We start from the raw sequence: 25,856 nt of genomic DNA, 5'->3' as shown, positions 1-25,856 counted from the left end.
CTACTGGATCATAACATAGTGATTGTGAATGTCTTTTCCCCCATAAATAAATAGAATACACCCTGTTTGCTCTCTGACAGCTTCAGGAGTCATTAACATTTATTAATGATTGATGAATGTGAATTGGTGTAGAGACTATGAGTCAGAATACAGTATGTAATGGTTAAAGTTCAAAAATATAACTAATTCATTATTTAACATGCATCTCATTTTTTAAAATTTGTCCACAAACAAATGTAAAGATGACAGTTAGTGGTTTTAGAGGGAGCTACCTGCTGGACCATTGCACAGGAAAGTGCACTGACTGCCAAAACTAAAACCTGTGTTCACCAACTGTATTTGGCAACACACACTACAACCCCTCGCAAAAATGATGGAATCACCACTCTTGGAGGATGCTCATTCAATTGTTTAATTGTGTAGAAAAAAAGCAAATCACAGACATGCCACAAAACTATTTTTATCCAAAATGCCAATTTTTTTTGCTTTAAGAAACATTTAAAGAAAGAAAGAAAAGAAAACAGCAGGTAAGATAATGCCAGTAGCACTCACGGACATGAGGTTGACAAAGCTGGAAGTTCTGGGCTCTCCTGACAGAATCGAAGCCGGAGGACGCCACACAGCCACATGCAGACAGGAACAGGTGATACTCGAGATCAGGGACAGAAGGCTGGTGCGTTCCCCGGGGTAGACATGAGGAGAGGAGGTCCAAAGCAAGCAGGGTCGAAACCAGGGGATCAGTCGGTGAATAAATGCTGGAAGGTCTGGCATGAAGCAAATGCAAATGACAATCTGGCAAAGAGTGAGTGGACAACAGGAGTATATATACAGGCTTGTTTACAGATGGGGTGCAGCTGAGAGTCCAGGTGATTACTGATGAAGCCCAGGTGAACAGAGTTAACTGATGAGGTGGGTGTGGCTGATTAGCAGGAGTAAAGCAGGGGTGTGGTAAATGGAAATTTACCAGCAGAAAGGAGAAGAGCAGAACAGACTGTGACAAATACAAGAGTTTTATAAACTGTAAATCATGCTAATATATTACAGTAGAACCCAACATTAAAATATCCCGGCCAGCATGTCCACGTAGTCTCCATGAGGGTCCCAAGTGGGTTTGTCTGCAGTTTCCATGATTGCCCCACCTGTGTTTGCCCATATGGGCTTCAAGTGGTTTTGACTGGGTTTCAGGAGGGGCCCAATGGGTGAGACCCAAGTAGGCCCCATATGTTTGCCCTTAGGTCTAAGTGGGATCAGAATGGTCCTTAAATGGGGCCCATTTAGGCAGCGCACATGGGCTTCACATGTGGGGCCCATGTTTCTGAAACAATATGGGGCCAATACAATTTGCCTTGTTTATGCCAATGCCCACTCAGTACCCACGTAGCCCGCATTTAACCCATGTGGGGCCCACATGGACATGCTGGCTGGGTATAGACCTATAAATGTGCAGAATATGTTCCTTTAATGATAGATGCATGCAGCATAATGTTTTTTCAATAGATATTAGACTTCTGTAACAATACAAAGTAGTATGAAGAGTGAAGCATTACTTTAATGTCACAGCCAACTTCTTCCTCCATTGCATGTCACCTGGCCCTGATGCTCATGGGGTGTACATTATCACACATGGCAGCCTGCAGGATGACCTACTTTCCCGCTGTTAGCAGTGGAGAAGCCTGAAGAGCTGGACAAGCCACGATGACAGAATGAAAATTTTCCCTCCTGTGAAGTGGCTCAAACAGCTAGCAGGGGGAGTGGAAGTGACAGCAGAATGGGGGGGAACAGTACACCAGGACTCCTTGTTACAGTTAATATACCTGACATGAGAATCAGAGCTCGGCTGGATGCATCGCAGCAGTGCTGTGTTGTCCAGGGAGGTGGACAGCAGGAGAGAGAGAACTGTGAGGTAGTATCACCTGGTGTGAGCAGTGGAATCTTTGTGTTGGTGATTCTTTTCTTTTTGTCTAATAGGTGGCAGTTTGTCAGTCGGTCTATCTAATATTTGGATCAACTGTTGCCAGATTGTTCTAGAAACATTCACTGTATCTATAGGATGATCCCCTCCCCCCGTTTCATTTTTATTTTATTTAAAGACAGCAACACCAAACTCATCAGGAAAGCAACATTGAGTAATCCATGGTCCAGAATAGCTGTAGCAGACACTGTAGTTAGTCCATCTGATCTGTGGTCAGTAGATTTAGAATCCAGTGTGATATAGTAGTCAGGGGGAAAAGGGGTGAGAAAGAGGGATAGATTGAGTGTGTGATTCTGCCAATGGTTTTAGTGGCCTATAATATAAATGAAATTCAGAGTGGAAAATGAATAAGCTATTTACACATTTTCACACATTTGCACCTTCTGGCTTTTACAAGCCTGTTGACATCAGGAACCAGCTTCTGGGCAGTTGGGACTTTAAATATGTCATTCAGATGTCTGTGTGTCAACTGATTGCACAGTTTGGACTTGTTTGGACAATGTTCATTACAGAAAGCCTGCTTGTATAGATACATTGTCCCAAACATGCTAAGTATCTTTGATGCAAAGGCTGTAAACTTTATGTAATTTGGTGAGAGGAATTTATAAACCAACAGATGCAAATTCATCCTTCAACAGTGCACTCCAATGCAGTTCAATCAGCTCCATTTGGAGTTTACCACATCTGATGCATTGATGGTGAATGGACAGCAAAGAGTATAAAGTCCCTCTGCAACAATTGTGAAAACAGTGAATCGACTGGAGAAACAGCCATAAGACTCTCAAGTCCTGATACAAACTAACTCTTAAAAATCGGGACAATAAGCCAACGCATTTCCATCCCTGTAAGATCCACTTAACCCTTACATAACGTTCATATTCTACACCCTTGTAGTATGTTGCAGGTCAATTTTGACCCGGTCTAAGAATCCCCTCATAAAAATTGTAAAAAAGTACCAAATTTTAAACCACAGATCTGTTTAGAAAGCATCAATAGTTGATCAGACTGATCAATAAATGTGTGATTAAACCTTCATTAAAACCTTCATGTTTCAGAGAGCAGAGAGAGTATTTTTTAGGTTTTACACTAAAAACATCTACTATCACACAATATCATGTCCTATTTGACCTAAGACATGAAAATATAACATAGCAATAATGATGTAAATGTATTTTATAACTTTATGGAAGTGTGGGGTTTATTGTATAACCATTAGAGCCATCAGTCTTCACTGCTACATCATAAAAAGAAATCCTCATAACTACTATCTTATTAAAACTATGAACTATTCATTTCACTAAAACACATGGCAATAGATACGGAGATAATCTGACCCAGAACAGCCTCAGTGGACAAACATTTGTAGCATCTATACAAAAGTATAACATTTCAAATATTTTAATTTTTGTGCATTTTGGGCCACTTTAGGAAAAGTCATCACATTTCAGAGTTAAAAACATTTGGGATGTTTTTACAGCTGTTAAATGTCAAATTTGATTTAAACAGCAAGTAAGGGTTAAGAAAAAGGCTTAAAACCTGTTAGAAGTCTAAACAGGGTTTATGGAGCTAAACAGTACACACAAACACTGTTGTGGCAAAATGACATCACTATAACATTTTGGCAAAAAGGTCAACTTTACACAAAATACACATTATGTCATACTGATGGCTTATAATGAAATTTGCTGAACACATTATGAGTGAATGGGATAAACATTTTGGATGACCTTTACTGCAACACCACTGTCCAGACAAACATTTTCTGCCTCACCAACACTACAATTCTACACATAGATAAACTGTCAATATGTCCTTGTTCTGTCCAACACATTACTGTCTCCAGCACACGAAAATAGAAATTCAAATGAGTGTATTTATGTATACCAAAGTATAGTACGGTGCAGTGATGTAATTTGTGAGAATGGCCAGCTGGCTGATATTGTGAAAGTGTTGGAGGTGGTGAACAGGATGTGGGATCAGGTGTGAATGTTGTTTGGTTTCAGGGTAGCAGCAGAGTGCTGCTCTGTAGCTCTCCACTGATAGAGTCCCTACAGGGCCAGAGAAACCCACAGTAATGAGATACTGGTGTCACTGATACATTTCTCTTTCTCTTTCTCTCTGTGTGATTCAACAGCCAGTTGTAAAGTTAATAGAGTTTATTCCGAATCAGCGTCCACGACGATGTTCTCTCTCTGAAAAGACATGACTAATGAACCTCTGGTTATAACAACCTCTTGGTGATGTGTCTACAACATGGAAACACAGCTTCTTTACTTTATGAGTGTGTTGGTTTGTCGCCCAGCCAGCATGTCCATGTTGGCCCCATGAGGGTTACAATTGGGTTGCAAATATAGGTCCCAAGTGGTTTTGTCCACAGTTTCCATGGTGACCCCATCTGTGTTTGCCCATATAGGCTTCAAGTGGGTTCTGACTGGGTTTCAGGTGGGGCCCAACTGGGTGATTTGCCCTGTTTATGCCCATGACCGTTTAGCCCATTTACATCCCTTATGAGATACAGTCAGCCCATGTGGGCTTCACATGTGAGGCCCATATTACTAAAACCATGTGTGACCTACAAAATGTGCCCAGTTCAAGCTCATGCTCACTCAGTACCCAAGTAGGCCGCAACATAGACATGCTGGCTGGGTCACTTTGCTGTTGTCTTTACACACATTTCAGCAGGAACATTGTGTGTGTGTATGTAGTGATGGAGTTTAGTCAAACTCAAATTCAAATAAGCTTTATTGGCATGACTTATCAGAAACATATATTGCCACAGCAGTACAGAAATGTATTAACATTGACAGATGATTAGCAATAAATATCAATCAATCAAACTTCATGTATATAGCACATTTCGTACAGGTTAATGTAGTTTGTGTGTTTCACAGCTGATTGACAAGCTGGGAATAAGACAGTGTAGACCAAGGACCACATAAAGAAAAGGAACAAAATATGCAAATATCAAAAATCATACTTACTGTCAGTTATGGTGGTCAGGTATTCTGGTACCATGTACTCCTCCTTGTAATTTGGTGATTTCATTCCAATATATGACATCATTTACTTTTTGTATGTAGATAATTTGGTTGGGTCAGGTTGTGTAGTGTGTGTCCTGAAGCCGCAGTGTGTGGGCAGATTTTCAGGACCAGCTGGCAGAGGGGATTCTTATCTTCGTTCAACTCTTGGCACCAAAGGGGTTTGTACTGGTAGGAATCGGGGACACTAGATTAGAAGTGCTTAAAAAATATGATGGTTCGCTTTTGAATTTTGAGTATTGAAGTTCTGCCCTGCATGCATTATTAGCTGTGTGTCTGTAAGAATTTTGAGCAAGGTCCTGATGCCAATGCATTGGAATGTCAATGGGAATTTTTCTTTTGATGTCATAAAAAGCCCCTCTTACCTTTTCTTTCAGTTCAAAGTGTCCAGTGGAACTCATATTGAAACCTAAATATGTTTAATGTTTTCTAAGCTCAATTTGTATATTTCCTCTTTTACATAGAGTTGGATCCTTTCCCAAAAGTCAGTATTTTGGTAATATTTTTATTTCTTTTTCATGTTGATAATTATGATTGATGTTGATAATTATGGTCACTGTTGGAAACTTAGTATGTCCAAAACAAGGTTTCCACCCAACGGCAGTGTTATCCAATCAGAATAAAATAAAAGTTGTTTGGGGGACATGAGTCACACCATGGACTGTGGATTTTTGCAGTTGTTGTGTAAATATATTTATATATATATACAGTACCAGTCAAAAGTTTGGACACACTTTCCCATTCACATCAATGAGAAAGTGTTTCCAAACTTTTGACTGGTACTGTATTAAAAAGCGTTTGGTTCACATTGCGGAACTGTTTCACCTCACAGCACTGTTTGAAATAATGTGTTCCTTTGTTTCTAATTTGAATTGCACATCTGTTATTCAAATAGTTGATTTAGGTCTTACCTCCTATGCCACTCTCTAATAATCGATACAAGAGCCCTTCATAAATACTGGAAAAATTATTTTTGAAATTCAACGCGAGCAACAGGATGTTAATAGAAACAGGACGTCAAAATCTTGAGGCTTAGAGATGTCCTTCTGCCACTATGCTCTGTGTACCTTTAGGCATCTATTCATCAAATTATTTCTGTGTTTTGTTTCAGTTCCTTCAACGAAAAGTTAAGGTACTGTTAGGACCTGTTGGTGCAGTTGCTCTGGGAATTTCTCTCTCTCTCTCTCTCTCTCTCTCTCTCTCTCTCTCTCTCTCTCTCTCTCTCTCTCTCTCTCCCTCTCTCCAGTCTCTGTCTCGGGTCTGCCCTTAAGATGTTAAGATCTTATCTTGAACTTGTCTCTGTCCAGTCTGTGTTTTTGCCGTATTGTTTTCTACTTGGACCTACCTCATTCTTACTGGTGGTTCACTTTCCACCCAAGTCAACCTCCTCTTCAGTCACCCTGTCCCCCTCGTCCCCCCTCCTGGAGTTCAAAGACTAGATGAAAGAGCTGGTCTGCTCCCATATTCTCTCTCTTAAACCCCCTCTCTGTATCCACCTCCACCACTGGCCTCGACCAGTTGCTAAACAGGTTTGAATGGTACTTGAAATGTAGATTCTTCTATTTTTTTGATTGCTGCACCACAACACCAAAGCAAACTCCTTGTACGTGCAAATGTAACTGACTGAGTCTGATCAATTCTGTGATAAACGCCAAAGAATATCACTACTGTGGTGCTGTCTGGAGTTTATATTGATTCAGGTTCATACTGTGACATAATAGTGTAAACATTGTGTTTTTCTGTCAGGTCTGAGTATCCGTGGAGCCCAGGAAATCGAGTCTCCAGATGCCCAGCTGATGAGGCTGGATAACATGCTGCTGGCAGAGGGGGTGGCTGGACCAGAGAAGGGGGGTGGAGCAGCAGTGGCTGCAGCCACAGCAGCTGCAGCGGGCGGTGTAACTGATAACTCCATCGAACACTCCGACTACAGAACCAAGCTGACACAGATCAGACAGATATATCACACAGAGCTGGAGAAATATGAACAGGTGAGTCACTACAGGTGCTTAGAGATTCACAATATGTTGTCATGGTACTAAGCAGGGTTATTATAGCTTATGATAACTAAGACTAAAACTAAAACTAGCAGTGAAAACATAATTTAGTTAACTGAAATAAAAATTAAAAATAAATTAAAACTACAATGAACAATGCAAAATGAACTAAAACGAAGCTTCGTCTTCGTTGTCACGGACCATTTAAAGTTTAGCTTTAGATTTAGCTCTAGGTGATAATTACTGAGCTCTGCTGTGGGTTGAGCATTGTTAATGGTTAAAAAATAAAATAATAAAATGGCTTTGCACGATATGGTACCTTTTAATAAACAATGACTTGGTAAACCATATTTGGTGTCATGCATTCCTTTATCCTTTTCAGCCTCTACAAATCAAAGCTTTCCTCCTAATACCTGAAAAACTCAAACTAAACTAAAACTAGTCAACTCAAAATAAAAATAAAAATAAAATGAAATTGAAACTACCCTTACCTTTGTTACATTTTTACACATTTTTTTGTTTAGGTTAAAATGCTATTAATAAGGTAATGTCACTCTAAAATGTTAGAGAGATCCACCAGGCATAGAAACTAATCATTATTCCATTCTCATAACATTCAGTGAAAACTCTGACCAATCATATCATTCGGTCCGAATGATATGATTGGCCGAGCGACCTGCCTGTTCTCTCCTTCCGCATTACGTAATCGTGCGCACCCCCACCCGGAAGAGAGTCTGTTGCGGGTCCACTGCATTATAATACATCCATGATCCACGGAGATAGCTGTAAACAGACAGTAGTGACTGACCATGACAGACAAAAGCGGGCCACGGCTTCCACCTCCAGCCGCTATCACGGGGAAAAAGAAAACTATATATATATATATAGTGCGCGTTCGCGCAGGGGAAGGGAGTGCGGGGGTGGGACATAGGAGGGAGGAGGGGTTGTTGCTGTTCAAGTTTTTTCAAAGTACTGTGTGAAATGCAAGAAAGGTAAGAGTAGCTTTTTTTTTTTAAATAAAGCGAAAAAAAAAAAAAGGACATTTCAAACTATAATAACCCTGGTATGGTCATGGTATTATAGCACAAATGTTTAGTAGGAGTTCATATCTGATAAAAGTTATTTTCATGTAGATATGAGTGTAACCCTGTATACTGTATAAAACTAAAGCCTTTTGATAAGGTTGAGTATACAAAGGTTCATTGGTTCATTATTTGAGCCTGTTTGCTTACCATGGTTAAACTGTAAGATGGCATGTCTTACACATCTCCTCTTATAGACTTGTCATGTCCATGTGACATTTTCATTAGGCCTGCAATGAGTTCACCACCCACGTCATGAACCTGCTGAGAGAGCAGTCACGGACGCGACCCATCTCACCCAAAGAGATTGAGCGCATGGTGAACATCATTCACAGCAAGTTCAGCTCCATCCAAATGCAGCTGAAGCAGAGCACCTGTGAGGCCGTCATGATCCTGCGCTCCAGGTTCCTGGATGCTAGGTGAGTGTAAAGCACAAGATATACATGTATAGCTGTAGAAATGGCATTGCACTCCATGTAAAAATCATTTTAGCCACTATTGGTAAGATATGTATTTTATAGTCCACGTATTTAGAGAATAGTAGTGATTTTAAGGATTTAATGACCACTAGCACCACCATCAGGTCCTTGCCCAACTGTAAATGATAGGCTCAGTAGATGTTTTTCTAATTTTTATAAAGGTAGTAAGAAGCAGGGTATCAGCCTATAAGTTATAGTACACATTTAGCATGCTGATAATTTACAGTGTGGCTCAGGAGGTAGAGCAGGTCATCAAACTAATTTGAAGATTGGCAGTTCAATCCCCGCCTCCTCCAGTCTGCATGTTGAAGTGGCCTGAGGCAAGATACTTGCTCTGAAGGCTGTGTGATCAGTGTGTGTGTGTGTGTGTGTGTGTGTGTGTGTGTGTGTGTGTACTAATGGTGAAAGTACTTTGAGTGGTCAGAAAAATGATATATATATGATATAAATAAAGCTGCCTTACTTTGGCTGAGGTATAAAATATTTATTCTATATGTGTAATACAGAATCTCTGCCTTTTTTTTCTTTTAGGCGGAAAAGACGGAACTTCAGCAAGCAGGCCACAGAAATCCTGAATGAATATTTTTATTCACACCTGAGCAACCCGTACCCCAGCGAGGAGGCCAAAGAGGAGCTGGCTAAAAAGTGCAGTATCAATGTTTCCCAGGTGAGTAAATCCACTGATAATACCCACTGGTTCAAATACAGAAAATATGATATGATGATATTTTTAAAGGGCCATAGGTCACGTATCTTCTTCCTTGTGATGTTGTGATAAAGATGTTATCTAATAACACACTCATGTTTATATCATTCATTTCAGGGTGTGTTGAATATTTCACTTGCCCTGTTATCTGGAGAGCTTCTGATAGCAGGCAGAGACTGACAGTCACTATAATATTATAAACACAGTACAGTAACAGTAAGAGATCTACTGACGAGTACGGTCTAGACCTGCTCTATGTGTAAAGTGCCTTGAGATGACTTTGTTGTGATTTGGCGCTATATAAATAAAGATTGACTGATTGATTGATTGATTGATTGACTGATTGATTGATTGATTGATTGATTGATTGATTGACTGAACCTATTAGTAGCTACAACAACAGGATGTACGTTTTCATTTTCATCAATTCAAACTACGATAAAGTCCCAAGTTAGAAATACAACACTGACAACAGAAGTATTTGGAATATTTTAAAATATAGTATTGTTAACAGTTGATCCTGTAGAGATACGATCGGAACTGAATTGAGTAGTGAATTAGTGCTTTGGATTTTCTTTTGGTGTGTTTTTCATGCAGAATAAAAACACATCTCCTGCTGCCCTCATTAAATATATCCAGCATAAACAATTACACATGTAGGCTGATTATTTGTATGCTTTCACTTTAACCCTCAAGGTAAAATTTGACCCATTTTGACATTTGAGAGCAGTAAAAACACCCTAAATACTGTTTTCTTCTAGCCTTAAATTTGAGGACTTCTCCTAATGTGACCCAGAATATACAAAAATGGAAATATTTAAACTTCTTATGAACATCTGTATGCAGCTGATATATATTTTTGTCAAGTGTTTGACCCTTATTTAATTAAAACATACATAAATTACTGTTACATTCTTCACATTTAATATAATGCAATGAACTCATCATGTTCCCCTGTTCTATGTAACATAGGTGTGATTGTAAATGGTTGATTATACATGAAGAAAAAGCATAAAAACTGAAGAATAAACTCTCTCTGCTCTCTGAAAGCTTCCTTAAGGATTAATCACACATTCATTAATCCCTTGAGAGACTAATTATGAAGTAATAATGTGGATACATCTGAATATGAACAGTATGTCAGGGTTCACTTTTTAATTAGTTCAATAAATGCAGCGAGTATTTGTCCCAACATTTGTGTTAGCAGATGGATGTACATATAGTGGGGGCTGATGGATCTCAGTGCTGAGCTGAAACTGGGCAGATAAACATCTGTTAGACTGTGATGAGGTTCATTATATCAGCTCCAGCTTTTTAGTCTCAACTGGCTTTCCACACATGATCACACGCTCTCAATACTTTTTATGACTGACTCAGTAGGATCTGCAAATGTCATCAAATCATAACCACCAATCATGTTCTAATATTAACATTTTACACAATGTCAGAGACAAAAGCTATCAATTATATCATGTCATCAGGTTGGGCTCACAGTTAAAATATATGAATCTCACCACACTACTCATACACTTTGAAAGTAATCAATTCAAAATGAATCAGGAGACAGATTTCCCTACACTGCCTACCTCCCCACAGAGCAGCTTAAATCATCTGAACAATATTATAAACAGAAATGATTCACAGCAGTCACCCATACCTGCTAAACCAGGCAAACCAGGAGGCTGATCACTGTTCAACTAACCCCCTAATATTTTCATTTAGCATGTCTCCTCTTCTGTGCCTTGAAATGAGTTACGATGCATTTCATTGGCTATAAACCACAATTTACACCCATATATGTGTTCATGGTGCAACAATAATTTATCTTTAGAACAGTGTGGGTTTGTCCTTCCAACACTTCTATGTTTATCTTGGCTGTCAACTAGAGAAGCATCGAATGTGACATGTTATGTTTGTTGTGTTGGGGTGTGGGATGTGGAGTGTTACAGTCCAGTACTGTAAAAAAGCCCATTCTTTTTTGCCCTCAGGGCGTGGGAAGCACCATCACAGTGTCACAGGTATGTTACAGTTCTCCTCCTCACCTGCTGTCATCATGATGTTGATTAATTCATGTAATAGTTTTTTGTTTTTTTATTGTTTTTTTTTTAGCAACAGACAACATTTTGAGAAATCAGCTTTCTGTCCGTCTTACATTGCCAATCTGAATTTATGAAAAGCTACAGAGCACTGGCACAGAGGACATGCCTGGTTACTTTTACCAGCTTTAACATGATAGGGTTCGTGTCTAAACACTGTGATAGATTGATGCAGTTGCAAATGGTTCAATGAGGTTTTTTAGTGTCCATGTGGTTTATTTAAATTTAAAGGGGTTAAAATGTGAAAATAAACGTATGAATAACTTGCACACATTCTTTTTTTGTGGACCCAGCATCAAATTTCTGCTTTTAATCCATTTTGAGAGAATATATTAGAGGATTATGGCAAAAATGTCTAAGTGGTGTAACCATAAAAACTTTGTACCAAATAATTCAACTTGCTTAAAAACAGTAAATTGTCAATAAAACACCATATCAACTAGTTTGGCATGATCTTACATTATAACTTTTTATATTAAATAAAGGGAATGGAATACAATTGTTCTAAATATTACATTTACTCTGGGGAATCATGGAGATCAGGAAACATTTATATTTTATTAAATGAAGTCATTATTAGTATAAGTCCACTTAAATACACTGTAGGTGATAAAATATGTAATATTTATCATTCTTTTGTGGTTACACCATTTGACATTTACTTTTGGTTAAAAAAAATGGTGCAAATGTCATTTCAAATGACAAAACCAAAAAAATACTAAATGTACATTTTAACAAAACTGATGCTGCTTTTAAAACTAGTTTTAACTGATTCATGAATTGCTCATCTTAGCAACCTTTATTTGTCACTGACCCATAAACATAATGAAAAAAATAATGTTATCTAATCCTTAGATTTGTAGTAAAATTCAGTTGCTAGGCTGAATGAAAAACATCAATGTTTCAGACCCTTCATGGTACATGGAACATGGTGCAGGTATTTCCCATAGAGGGGAGTGTATGAAGGAAGACAGAGTGTATGCAGTTATTAATTAGTAAGTGCAGTTATGTGGTTTCTCTCATAGAGAGAAGTTGAGATGTTAAAGCTGTCAGGTCAGGAGTTTGTCATAATACACACATTCTCTTCATAGTTCTCTATTATATTTCGCTCAACCCTTCTTTGTATGTTGTATATTTTGCCCTTTTGTACATTGCACTGTTGCACATACATGAACCTTCCACACTGCACTTGTCAGAACAGTTGAGTCAAATTAGCACATCACACCGTAGCATTGAAACAAAGCAGTAAAGAGATGTGAATAACAGAAATAATCAAAGATTATTAAAAGAAGCAAATATGATTAAACATAATGAACAGAAGTACAAGGTGTAGAATGAAAGGGACTTAAAAAGCAGAGGTAGAAGAAGTAACTGTGTTTGGTAACCTGTGATTATAGAGACCCCCTGAACATGACTGAAGCTTAAAATTAAACACAACTAGTGCATTGTTGTTTCTTTTGTGGTTGACTCAGAAAACCCTTCAATTAAAGACATTAAAGGACAGTGTGTTGTTAGGATGATGGCTTACTCCATAACAACACAACTATTCATGACAATCGTCTCCTCGACTCTGTCATGGCTGAATATTTAGTTGATTTAGTATGTATGGTCCTTTCTATAATGTTGTTAGACACATATTAATAATCTTAGCCTGTTACTGACAAAAACAAGAACTTTTAGTGGACATACATTTATGGGGTGCTATTGCCCCATTGGATTACATTGCAGCCTATTTTGTAGCTGCCGACTGAAGTGCTCTCACTTACTACTGGACCAATTTCAAAAAGATGGGAAAATAGGTTCCAGGTTGAAAAATGCCGACGTTCACACCATCATATAAAAGAGCAACATTTCTCGATGACACAAAGTCTTCAGCATGCTGACCTTTGAGGAAATGGAGATTGAGAAAGTCTGAAACAGAAGAAGCTATCGTAGCTTATGTGTTGCTTACGTGTTGCAGTATCCATTGGTAACCCTCCATTGCCAAGGTCTAAACTGCTTTACAGAAGAGGCATGGTTTACAGACAGACAGCAGTCCATGGTACAAATACTTATCTTGAGTACTGTAGACTTTTTTTCCCAGTAGTGACTGGACCAACGAGGTTGCTAATGGGCATTTAGCATGTTAGCTGGTCTGCTACAGTAGTATACCATCTAGCCCAGCAAGTATGATGTCACAATTACCAGCCAGCATGTCCATGTGGCCCCACATGGGTTAAATGCAGGCTACATGGGTACTGAGTGGGCATGGGCTTGAACTGGGCAGGTCCCACATGGTTTCAGTAACATGGGCCCCACATGTGAAGCCTTCGTGGGCTGACTGTATGAGCCCCATAAGGGATGTAACTGGGCTAAGCGGGCATGGGCAAATTGTATGGGGCCCATATTGTTTCAGAAACATGGGCCCTACATGTGAAGTCCATGTGGGCTGCCTGAATGGGCCCTATTTAAGGTCCGTTCTGTTCCCACTTAGACCCTATATGGGCAAACATATGGGGCCTACGTGGGTCTCACCCAATTGGGCCCCTCCTGAAACCCAGTCATAACCCACTTGAAGCCCATATGGGCAAACACAGGTGGGGCCAACATAGAAACTGCAGACAAATCCACTTGGGACCCATATATGCAGAGTTAAATTACTAGAATGTCTGTACCACTGTTTCTATCTAAGTGAAGATAGAAATAGAAAAGTTTTATACAATATTTCCCACAAAATATCTTTGCTAATTAGCTACTGACCCTTCAGTTAGCCCAAACAAAAGCGATACCTTGTAAAAGGCAGCACGGGCAATTTCATTCCAGGGAGAACTGTTTGGTAAATGTCACTGCATACATACAAAGGCCACTAGCACAACACGCACACACACAAACACATGCACACACACACACACATGCACACACACACACACACACACACACACACACACACACACAGAAGCCAATGACCTTTAAGATGGCATATGTTGTTATTGTCTATCTTTGGTTGCTCTTTACCAGCCTTGTGTCTATGACCTGGAATACTCCTTGTCCTCAACACTGGCCTTCCTTTAACCACACAGCACACACCCATGACTCTAGTGTAGAGTGCTGATTTTCAGTTGACCTTGTGATACTATGGAGTGCATTGTCACTGTGTCTACACAACAACAAGCTATTTTACATATGGCTGACAAATGAAATGATTTAACAAAAGCACACTGTTGGGTCTGCTGTTGTGAAAAGACAAATGTTAGCTGTATTTTTTTCTCTTTTTCTATGTGTTCCCTCTGCATTAGGTTTCTAACTGGTTTGGGAACAAGAGAATCCGGTACAAGAAGAACATCGGCAAGTTCCAGGAGGAGGCCAATTTGTATGCAGCAAAGACAGCAGTGACGGCATCCCAGGCAGTAGCTGCTGTCCACAACAGTCAGGATGACTCTCCTACCACACCCAACTCAGGTGGGCTGTAGTTGAAAATATTAGAAAACTTGACTTCTGTAGTAACTTTGGTTTGGCCTGAGAATACTAGTTAGAATAGTTTTATTGATTGGGCTCTGAAATACACAGCCCCAATGTTCCAGGGTACTGAGATATGTATTTTAAAAGAGTATTTCACTGAGTTAGCATCACACTCTTGAAACAGTGTCAGACTCACAGTGGACAGTTTTTTAAAAAGTATGGGGCGGCTGTGACTCAGGAGGTAGAGCAGTCGTCCACCAATCGGAAGATCAGGGGTTGGATTCCCAGTCCACATGTCGATGTGTCCTTGGGCAAGACTTTTAACCCCAGATTGCTTCTGATAGCTGTGCAAATGGTGTGTGAATATGTATGTGAATGTTAGATTCCTCCTGATGAGCAGGTTGGAGTAGGTTATCAGATTTCACACAGCTCACTCTGGAGACACAAGGCTTTATACTGCTTTTTACATATATGCAGTAGTGCTAGCTAGCACCTGGGAACACACGCAGATGTAGAAAATCAGTGGAGTTCCCCTTTAGTGAAACATAAGTTTTGCCAACTGCAAACTGATGGACTTGTTGAACTGCATTCTCTCATCTTATTTAACCTTTTAAAAGCAGCAGTTAGTTTCGTGAGCTGACAGAAGAGTGCAAATTGGCTTTTGTGGAGGAAACTTTTTTTCTTAAAAAAATACACTGTAGCCCAAAGTTTGATATACCTTAGTGTCAAATGTTAGTAGGTAGTATCAGTCCCAGTAATCAGCTTGTTAAAGGGACAGATATTTATGATACACTGAATCCTAGAGGATGATTATTGATGGTGCTTTCTCTGTCTTTGATCTAGCTTCACCATCTGGTCCAATAACCAAGTATACACCAAGGTATCTTATAAGCTAAGAGCTAGATTTTCATAGCTGGATATTAATGATCCCCAGAGGAGAGGATGCATTTTATCATGTTTTTATGACCCCTTAACTTTCCATCTAGCACCACCATTGTGCCAAAATGTTCAATTCTCTAGCCTCTCTTACCTGCCCAGGGTGTTGAAGAAGGTGGTTGCTTCACATCTTCAGAACAACCTTAAACACAACAACCTATTTGAAACATTTCAGTTATGTTTTCATTCAGCACATAGCAGTGAAACAGCTCTGCTCAGGGCTGTGAATGACCTGATGAATGATTAGCGGATGCAGGATCCCCTTCTTTCCTGATTCTCCTGACCTGAGCACGGCATTGGACACTGTGGCTCACACTTTCCTCTTAGAGCACTTCCACACCACCACTGGGCCGTCAGATTCTGCACTTAAGTGGTTTCAGTCTTAGGTCTAGATCACTCCCTGTCACCTGGTGGTGCTCTGCAAGGATTGGTTTTCGACCCTATCCTGTTTACCCTCTACACACTCTCCCTTAGTTGTGTCATCAGCAGACATGAGATGTTGTTGCTATGCTGATGATACCCATCTGTACCTCAAAACTGGCTCCAAGCCCTTCTGCAGTCATGTCATGCCTCAGCACCTGTCTTAACCTTTGTGTCGTCCTCCTGGGTCAAATTGACCCCGTCTGTTTTGACTGTTCCTCCTTTCCTTCCTTCCATCTTCCTCCCTTCCATATTTCCTTCCTTCCTTCCTTCATTCCTTCCTTCCTTCCTTCCTTCCTTCCTTCCTTCCTTCCTTCCATCTGTCTTCTCTTCCTTCTTTCCTCCCTTCCTTCCTTCTTTCCTCCCTTCCTTCCTTCCATCTTTCCTTCCGTCCTTCCATCTTTCTTTCCTTCCTTCCATGTTTCCTTCCTTATTTCCTTCATTCCTTACTTCCTTCCTTCCTTCCTTCCTTCCTTCCTTCCTCCCTTCCATCTTTCCTTCCTTCCTTCCTCCCTTCCTTCCTTCAATCTTTCCTTCCTTCCTTCCATCTTTCTTTCTTTCCTTCCATCCTTCCATCTTTCCTTCCTTCCTTCCTTCCATCTTTCCTTCCTTCCTTCCATCTTTCTTTCCTTCCTTCATTCCTCCTTTCCTTCCTTCCATCTTTCCTTCCTTCTTTCTTTCTTTCCTTCCTTCCTTCCTTCCTGCCATCCTTCCATCTTTCCTTCCTTCCTTCCTTCCATCTTTCCTCCCGTCCTTCCTTCCTTCCTTCCTTCCATCTTTCCTTTCCTTCTTTCTTCCTCCCTTCCATCATTCCTTCCTTCCTTCCATCCTTCCGTCTTTCCTTCCATCCTTCCATCCTTCCATCTTTTCTTCCTTCCTTCCTTCCTTCCTTCCATCCTTCCATCTTTCCTTCTTTCCTTGGCTCGAGGACAACAGGAGGGTTAAAGAGATAAGAACTGGATGAGAACACATTTCCTCCAGTTAAACAGCAACAAAACGGAAGTTCTTCTTGTCAGCACTCCACACCAGATTCAGTCATCCCCCATACCTCATCTCACATTTGATGGCAAGGACCTCCCCTTTTCCTCCTCAGTCACTAATGTGGGGACCGTACAAAACATCTGTGCAAAACATTTTTCTTGGAAAGGCCTTCCTAACCATCTGAGGGCAGCACAGACCCTAGACTCTTTTAAAACAGGCTTAAAAACCTTTCAATTCAGGGAGGCTTTTTTCTTTACATTATTTGTTTTTAATGTTGTTGAGATTGACTGACGTTCAATGTTCAGTATAAATGATATACATCTTTCCAGTTATCAGAAATTGCCACGGTACATGTCGAGAAAAAAACATTGTCATGACCTCATGATCTTTCCTGTAGTGCTAACATCAGGACACGATTTACATTTCTGTACATTTCTGCTCTAAAAAAAAGTAACCTCACTGTGTGCACTATTTACTTTCAGTGTTTTGGGATGTGCTGAACACTGTGGCCTTTATACTTTGTTCCATGTAGATAAATAGGTGTTCACTTGTGAAATATATATTCATAATTATCACTGTGTTGAGTACAAGGATTCTGAAGTTGTATCTTTCTTCCTTCTCCTCCGTAGGCTTCCAAATGAAAGACGAGGACTTCCAACTGGATGCTGCTGACAGCAAAAACTCCCTGTTGACCAGCATGTTCTCTGGTACTGTCCTCTAACAGAACATCTTAATGTCACTGCCACACCCATGTAACACTCTAGTGATTCACTAGTGATTCTGTTGAAATCACTTTTATTGCTTTTGTTTCTATCAGTGAGGTGGCCCTGAGGCTGTGTTCAAAATTACAATATCATAACTGCTATCCTTCATCACTTGACTGGATTCAGCCTTAACCTTGTATTTTCCTTCACTGGATTATTATCCAGTGAACAAGTCTTAAAGTACAGGTTTACAGTGTTCTTAAGTGTGTCTTAAAACAACAGTCAGGAGCCCAAATGAACATTGAATCATGTTTTTCTAGCTGTAATCATTCCTCCTGTTCATACTGACCATTAGAAGATCTCTTCATCATGTACTTACAATGGAAGTGATGGAGGACTAAATCCACAGTCCTCCTTTAGTTGTCCAAATGAGTCAAATCTTCATCTTCTATGTTTCAACGTTACAGTGTTTTTAGTACCAAAGTTCCTCTTCTTGTTACTATACTTCCACCACAGCTCAACAGGGAAACACTAAGAGGGAATTTGATGCTAAAAAGACTGTAAATGTGTCAAGAGGGAATTGTTTAAAGACTGTGTGCTGAGAAGTTTATTGTTCGGTTAGCATATATAGGTGGGTCAAGATACAAAATAATAGATACATATGTTATACATTTTTACCTATTTTTAATGAGCTCACACAATGACATCATACTATTGGTAATACCATCTCAGCAGTGGTGAAAGTAGTTAAAATCTCTATTTAAAGGTTAAGGAAGGCAATATTCTATTTTGTTCTCATTGTCAACACATCTATAAAAAGATCCAAACCAATGATGGAATGATCTACTAACAACACTGTTGCACCGGGTCACATGATTCACTCCCACACACACATTGTCCTGCTGCTAGAAAAATGTACTAGATGCACCAAATGTGGATTCATCTGCTGCTCAAATTAGTCCCCAACAAATGTACTATTTCTTCCTATTCAAGTAACGTTTGTTAAAAACTGCAGTCACTTTCTGTTGATACTGAGACATTAAAAAAAAAAAATTCTGGGTTCCTTTTTTTAAAGCATTGGGAAATGGAATTAATCAATCAATCAAAGCCACAAGTCATACATAGAAGTGGTGAACCTAAAAATAGTTCAAAAGAAAAAAAAAACATTTTAAATGGATGTATAATGTAATACAACTAATAATATACGAGATCAGAGATAACAGTAAAATTGCAGGTAAGAAGATACAAACACTGGATAAAGGTTAAGTTTCATATTAAAGGTATCCACACTCTCCGCCAACCTCAGTGGAAATTATGTTGTTTTGCTTCCTAATTTTCAACTTTTTCACATCAGTGATGCATGAACGTATTAAAGACTCAGTTTCAGTTTCATGTCCCTGTGTTATGAATGCATGAATGTATCAGTTTTCCTTTTCAGCATGGCCCTTCTGTTCAGCTGCTTCCATCTCTTCCTCTCCAGGTTCTCCTGGTTCTTTTAACCTCCCAAACTCAGGGGACATGTTCATGAGCATGCAGAGTGTTAATGGGGCCTCTTACCTGGGGGCTCAGGTTGGAGCCAATGTGCAGTCCCAGGTAGGAGCTCTGTACAATATGGCCAGTAGGTCAGGAGAACAGAGACTAATGAACATTACACACTTGTGGAATCAAATGTTTTTTTGAAACTAAATATTTGAACTTACCACCTTATTAATGTATGTTCAGATGTGTCTTTCATTGTTTTCTAATAGAATATGACAGACATTCCTTGTTTATTTATTTTTTTAATCCTTTTTTATATTTTATATTTTATGTTTTATATTTTATTAATCTACTTTCCCAGCCAGCATGTCCATGTGGGCCCCATATGGGTTAAGTGTGGGTAACATGGGTACTGAGTGGGCATGGGCTTGAACTGGGTACATTTTTCAGGTCTCACATGGTTTCAGTAACATGGGCCCCACATGTGAAGCCCATGTGGGCTGACTGTATGAGCCCTGAACCATAAGGGATCTAAGTGGGCTAAGCGGGCATGGGCATAAACAGGGCAAATTGTATGGGCCCCATATTGTTTCATAAACATGGGCCCACATGTGTAACTCACCCAGTTGGGCCCCACCTGAAACCCAGTCAGAACCCACTCGAAGCCCATATGGGCAAACACAGGTGGGGCCACCATGGAAACTGCAGACAAACCTACGTGCGACCCACATTATGTCCACATTATTTTGACCTTTTCATTTTAATTGCCATGTGAGCAAAGTGGGTGTTGTGTAACAATGTGTTTTTGTTACATTGTGAAAAAAAATCCAGCAAGTACAAAGTGACAGCATCACTTTTTATAAGCAAGCATAATATACCACATCAAGCCTCATGTCATTTTCACCTCCCCCCCACACACACACGCACACACACGCTTATGACACGCAATTATACTGTGTCTGAATCGCATGTGCTTGTCTTCCTCTGTGTCTCATTTCCTATTTGTGTCATTTGTACTTCCATAATGTCTCTGCTGAGTCCATATGTCCTGCGTCACCACTGTTATCCTAGACTACAATTTTGCACAGAGAGTAGTGGCATATCGTTATATAGTTTGAATAAATTACATTTAAATATGCTATAAAGCAAACCAACTCTTACTTGGTCTTGATGTCCTCTTTTTGTAGTGTAATATTCATTTTTCTTTCTTCCCCCCTCCCCCTGTTCTTTCTCCAGGGGGATTCCACACACCATGTTATCAGTCAGACAGGATTCAGTGATGGCCCCCGACATCCACTGTACAGTTCACATGGCCTCAACGTAAGTACAAGTAACCATAGCAACTAATTTCTGTGCCGTGAAAATGACATGTGTGATATTATCAGTGGTGGTGATGATGATGATGGCACATGCTGATGAGCGGCTGGAAGTAGTCTGAAAAACAAGGGACACATGCAGTCAAATCCAACAAGACTGACAACAAGATAAAGGCTGTATAAATGTTTAATTATCAGTAAACTACTATGAAATTATTCTGGTGAATTTCTGCTAAACAAATCAACAACACCCTGTCCTCCACTTTGACAAACACTACTCCCTTGAGCCTCGTTTGTTATCACGCAATAACTAAGCCAGCATGCCAGCAGACACGCTAATATAGTATAAAGAGATGGATAAAGTCATATGATCTGAGGCACACGGACAGCATGGTGTCATTTTGGTTTTGCTGAGTGCCCCGTCTTGCCCCGGGCAGAAGAGACAATGTGCCAACCTCTAGCAGCTTCAAGTTCATCCTTTTTAGCTTTTCTTCTCTTGCTGCTCACACTAGCAACTTCTTATTTAGGCCATGCTATACACAAAATAAGAAAGATGTGGATGTCCAAGGAGGCAAACACAGCCAGCACATATTCATAAATTACAGCAGAGGAGGTAGGGGGTGCAGGGGGAGGGACGTAGAGCAGATAACAGCTCAGAGCTAGTTCAGCTAATAGCAGGAACACGCAACTCATAGTGTTCATGTGAGAGCAAGTTAGAGATCAATATTCAATCACAACATACAAATTCTTTGAATAGAAAAATCATCTTATATATTGTCAAGTGATGTTTTTAACCCTTACATAATGTTCAGTTTAAATTTGACCCATTATGACATTTAACAGCTGTAAAAATATCTCGAATGTATTTTACTCTGAAATTTGATGACTTTTCCTAAAGTGGTCCAAAATGCACAAAAATGAAAATATTTTAAATGTTATACTTTTGTATAGATGCTACAAATGTTTGTCCATTGAGGCTGTTCTGGGTCAGATTATCTCTGTATCTATTGACCTGTGTTTTAGTGAAATGAATAGTTGATAGTTTTAATAAGATAGTAGTTATGAGGATTTCTTTTTATGATGTAGCAGTGAAGACTGATGGCTCTAATGGTTCTACAATAAACCCCACACTTCCATAAAGTTATAAAATACACTTACATCATTATTGCTATGTTATATTTTCATGTCTTAGGTCAAATAGGACATGATATTGTGTGATAGGAGATGTTTTGATGTAAAACCTAAAAAATACACTCTCTCTGCTCTCTGAAGGTTTAATCACATTTATTGATCAGATCCACTATTGATGCTTTCTAAACACATCTGTGGTTCAACATTTGGTATAGACACTTTTTATGAGGAGATTCTTAGACCGGAACATACTGCGATGATGTAGAATATGAACAGTATGTAAAGGTTAAAAGTTTAAAGATTACTGACTACAGCTTAAACTAATGTGTTATTTTAGATCCTATCTGAACAAAATGTCCTCTCTCTTATGAACTACTGTACAATTGATAAACCTTTCCACTTTCTCTATATCACAATATGTCACAATCATGACCTAAACAACTATTGTCCCATATCTAAGCTGTGTTGTTTGTCTGAAATCCTACAACCACTGGTGTATTGACTTAGACTGGAACAGGGAGCATCCTAAATAGATTGTACTTTTCATTTATAGTGATTAAACTGCTGTGTTTTATGAAGACCCTGATGAAGGCCGCAAGCCGAAATGGTCTAACAATAAAGTTCTTCTGTATATTACAAGTGTTTCTGGAGCTTTGACCTTTTTAGATGTTCTGTTCATTCTCCGCGCACCTTGGAAGTAGGTGAAGTTGTGCCAGAAAACCTCAACTCTATTTCTAGTGATTCAGAAATAGGATCTTGCCCTCCAACCAAACTGGAAAAATCCAACATAGACTTACTGATGTATTTCTCTGCTCAATATATTAATATGAGTGATGGATCAAATGACTGTTTAAGGTGAAAGTGTTAAGTTTTTCACCTGATTTTGATTAAGTTTTAGTGTTTTGACAATACATTTAGTTAGTTTTAGTGTCTTAGTCTCATGTGTTCATGTTTTCAGTGGATTGTAGATGAATTAAGTCCATAAAGTAGTTTATTCTAAGTATTGCTAACATCAGATAATATTACTGACAGAATTTTACAGAATGCAAAACGCTTCTTATGCACCAGGTCAAGCAGCTGAATTAACTTCTAGAGAAGCGATCTTCTTCTTTTCTACAGATCTTGTTGCATATAATGAGCCACAGTGGAGAATTTCACAGGAGTTGGTGGAGACCAAACCAGAGCTGAAAAGAGAGTAACTTGGACACAAATATGACATATTGCTCTCTCTGCTGAATATGTAAAAGCCTACTGTTTGTTTACACGTCCAGTATAAGAACTTTATTTATTGTATGTAACCTTCAGTTATATAGGGTAGGTTGACTCACAATACATGCTCTCGTACAGAAATGCTCTGTTTTCTAATTAATCTGAAATCATATGGAAAGTAATAAGGATGAACACAGAAGAAGTTAAACACAAGTTACATAGACTAAATGAAATCACAGTCACAAGCAGGCAAAGAACAATTATTGGATTATTTGATTTATAAATGATGCAATGTCGATATTGCATGTGACAGCCTGTTTTGGAGTTCTGCTGCCTACTAGTGGCCAAACAAACCAATAAATGCAGCTTTAATTCTCTCTGTCTCTCTCCAGGTTAATGGGAGCTGGCAGGATGCCTCCAGACCTCCTTCAGTGACCTCCCCTAACGAGGGGCCGGCCAGCGCACACTCAAATACAGATACCTCAAACTGACCTCTCCAACCTCAGCACAGTGTTACCATGGAACTGTCATCCTTACCTTTAACTCCTACAGCTCAGCCACACACATCCAGCTGAGCCAATCAACGCTGGACATTTAGGACCGCTGTTCTCTGGATAGATCAGAGGATGTTGTTGAAACTACACTGAATCAGTAGACTACAAAAACACATTTCATTTGCATTTTGCACTGAGGTGAGAAGTGAGTTTCGATCCGGTGGAAGTTATGTAAAGCCTCTCACTTATCTCACCCCTTCTGGTGTGTCCGTCAACATTTTATTTAACGCATTAACTTGCACTTAGTTCACAACACCACACACAGCACACAGTATGTACTGAGATGGCAAAGCAATACAGGGTTCTTTACTCTACAGTAAATAAATGGTTTAGCAGGAACTTTGTTTTATAGTGAAATCCTCGACTGTGTAAAATTTGACATGATGACATCAGACTGAAGGATTTTCTTATAGTCTTCAAATTCATTTTACATCATTTTAATATTATTAAAATACTAAATTGTGCATTCAATGCACATTCAGCACTGTGCATTTTAAAAACCACTAAGAAGCTGGCTAAAATGTCTGTCAAAGCAACAGGAGTAGTGTGTACAAAGCCAAAAGATAGGCAGATAGATAAATAAGACACTTATAATATAATACATAATAAGACAGGAATGAACTCAAATTGCTCATTTAAAGGGCAATTTGAGTTTCCCAGAATTAGATGTTTTCTTTAAAAAAAAAAACTTTTGTAATTACGAAAAAAATGAAATCCTTTGCCCACAGCCACCCTATCGAACTTCTTCACTTACTCTTTACACTAGCATACTTACTCTTCCCCACTTTGCCACTAGACATTTCAGAATAAGTCTTGTGATATTCTAGATTTTTCTTAATACTTTGAACAAATCCCATGAGTAGATCTAACACAAGCAAAAACAATGAACTTATCTACTAACAAGTATTGTGTGTGTGTGTCCAAATTATTCCTCTGTGCCATAGAGCTCAATGCTGTCCAACACTATTAAAACACATCAGTAAGCCTCATTGTTGCACAGGCTTACATATTCCTTCATTACCATAAACGCACACTTTGTAGTTTTTGACTCAATCCCACACACACCATCTAAATGCCAGAAATAGGTTCATCCTCCACTGGAAATAGTCCCTAACAAATGCACTGCTTCCTCCGGTTTGAGAAACGTGTTAAACTATGGTGATCAGCTGTTTTAGGAAATTACTAAACCTTTTTTAAAAATGTATACATATGAGCTGTTAGATTGATTGACATCTTCAGTAGGAAGTGATGGGCTCTCTGCAGACAGGACTGAGAGACAAACTACTGTTTGTTTCAGTCTTTCATGAGATTTGTTGATTATAACAGAATGTAGAATAACAACAGAATTATATTAAAGGTGCAGTGTGTACAATTAAGCGACATCTAATGCAACAGTCTTGGCAGAAATGGAATATAATATTAATCAGTATGTTTTAATTAGTGTGTAATCACCTGAACATAAGAATCGTTATCATTACCTTAGAATGAGCCTTTATACCTACATAGGGAGCGGGTCCTCTTTCATGGAGCTAACCATGTTTCTACAGTAGCCCAGAACAGACAAACCAAACGTTGGCTCTAGAGAGGGCCTTTTTGTCATGAGTTTCGTGGCCACAGGGTTCTCCTACACAATTTGAAGGGAGATGAGGAGTATTCAGTATGTTAGAATCTGCAACCTCACTGCTAGTTGACACTAAATGTAACACATTGGTCCTTTAAAAGTCTGCTATGCTGATGTCTCACAAAAGTTGAGTTTAGTAAAAGTGGTTGAATTATTGCAATGTGACAAAGATCCTACCACTGATGTTTAAAAGGCCTGGGTTCATAGGTCAATACAGCCACTTCAGCTAACTTGAAGCATTATTCTAATTTATTACAGTGTATGCTTATTTTTCCCAGTTTCTTACCGTTAACATTAACTATACTAAACAAGTTCATTCCTAAAATCTGGGGACATGTGATGCTATGTTCACAGATCTCTGTGCTTATTTTGGGGACTAATAAACTTGAAAGATCCTTTAAGGTCAGTACAGGATATGCCTTCAGATACAGAGTGTTCATCAAAGTTACATTTAACAGCCACATGAATGAAGGATTTTGACAGTCAAGCTTAATGTAAACTTATTTTAATGATTAATTCCAGTCTTTTACACCAGAGGAAGTGTCTGCTTTTTATTTAAAGTTTAGTTTCTGTACTTTAATATCAGTGGTGAAGAGTCAAACTGTTGTAAATACTGAGGAGGATTTTGAATGTTGAGTTTTTGTATCTCTTTAATATATGAACTAAACCCCAAAGTTTCAGTATCCACACATATATATAT

General features: G+C 39.1%; 1 protein-coding gene across 5 annotated transcripts in view; it reads left to right on the top strand.

The window, feature by feature from the left end:
* The window catches only part of LOC133994913 (pre-B-cell leukemia transcription factor 3-like), a 52,744-nt gene extending 29,272 nt beyond the window's left edge, over nt 1–23,472 (top strand). The window contains exons 3-10 of one of the 5 annotated variants that reach the window (XM_062434146.1): nt 6,757–6,998; nt 8,315–8,505; nt 9,097–9,232; nt 14,643–14,805; nt 15,203–15,205; nt 19,327–19,439; nt 20,562–20,645; nt 23,374–23,472. In XM_062434146.1, the coding sequence (XP_062290130.1) occupies nt 6,757–6,998; nt 8,315–8,505; nt 9,097–9,232; nt 14,643–14,805; nt 15,203–15,205; nt 19,327–19,439; nt 20,562–20,645; nt 23,374–23,472 (1,031 nt within the window). Of the gene's footprint in view, nt 1–6,756; nt 6,999–8,314; nt 8,506–9,096; nt 9,233–11,259; nt 11,290–14,642; nt 14,806–15,202; nt 15,206–17,771; nt 17,850–19,326; nt 19,440–20,561; nt 20,646–23,373 lie in introns of those variants that run through there. The other 4 variants (XM_062434145.1, XM_062434147.1, XM_062434148.1 and 1 more) reach the window with 4 other exon arrangements.
* Nucleotides 23,473–25,856: the final 2,384 nt, after the last annotated feature.

The sequence above is a fragment of the Scomber scombrus genome, chromosome 15, assembly GCF_963691925.1.
Source record: "Scomber scombrus chromosome 15, fScoSco1.1, whole genome shotgun sequence".
NCBI lineage: Eukaryota > Metazoa > Chordata > Actinopteri > Scombriformes > Scombridae > Scomber > Scomber scombrus.
The sequence above is the reverse complement of the archived record's forward strand: the minus strand, read 5'-3'. Positions and strand labels throughout refer to the sequence as shown.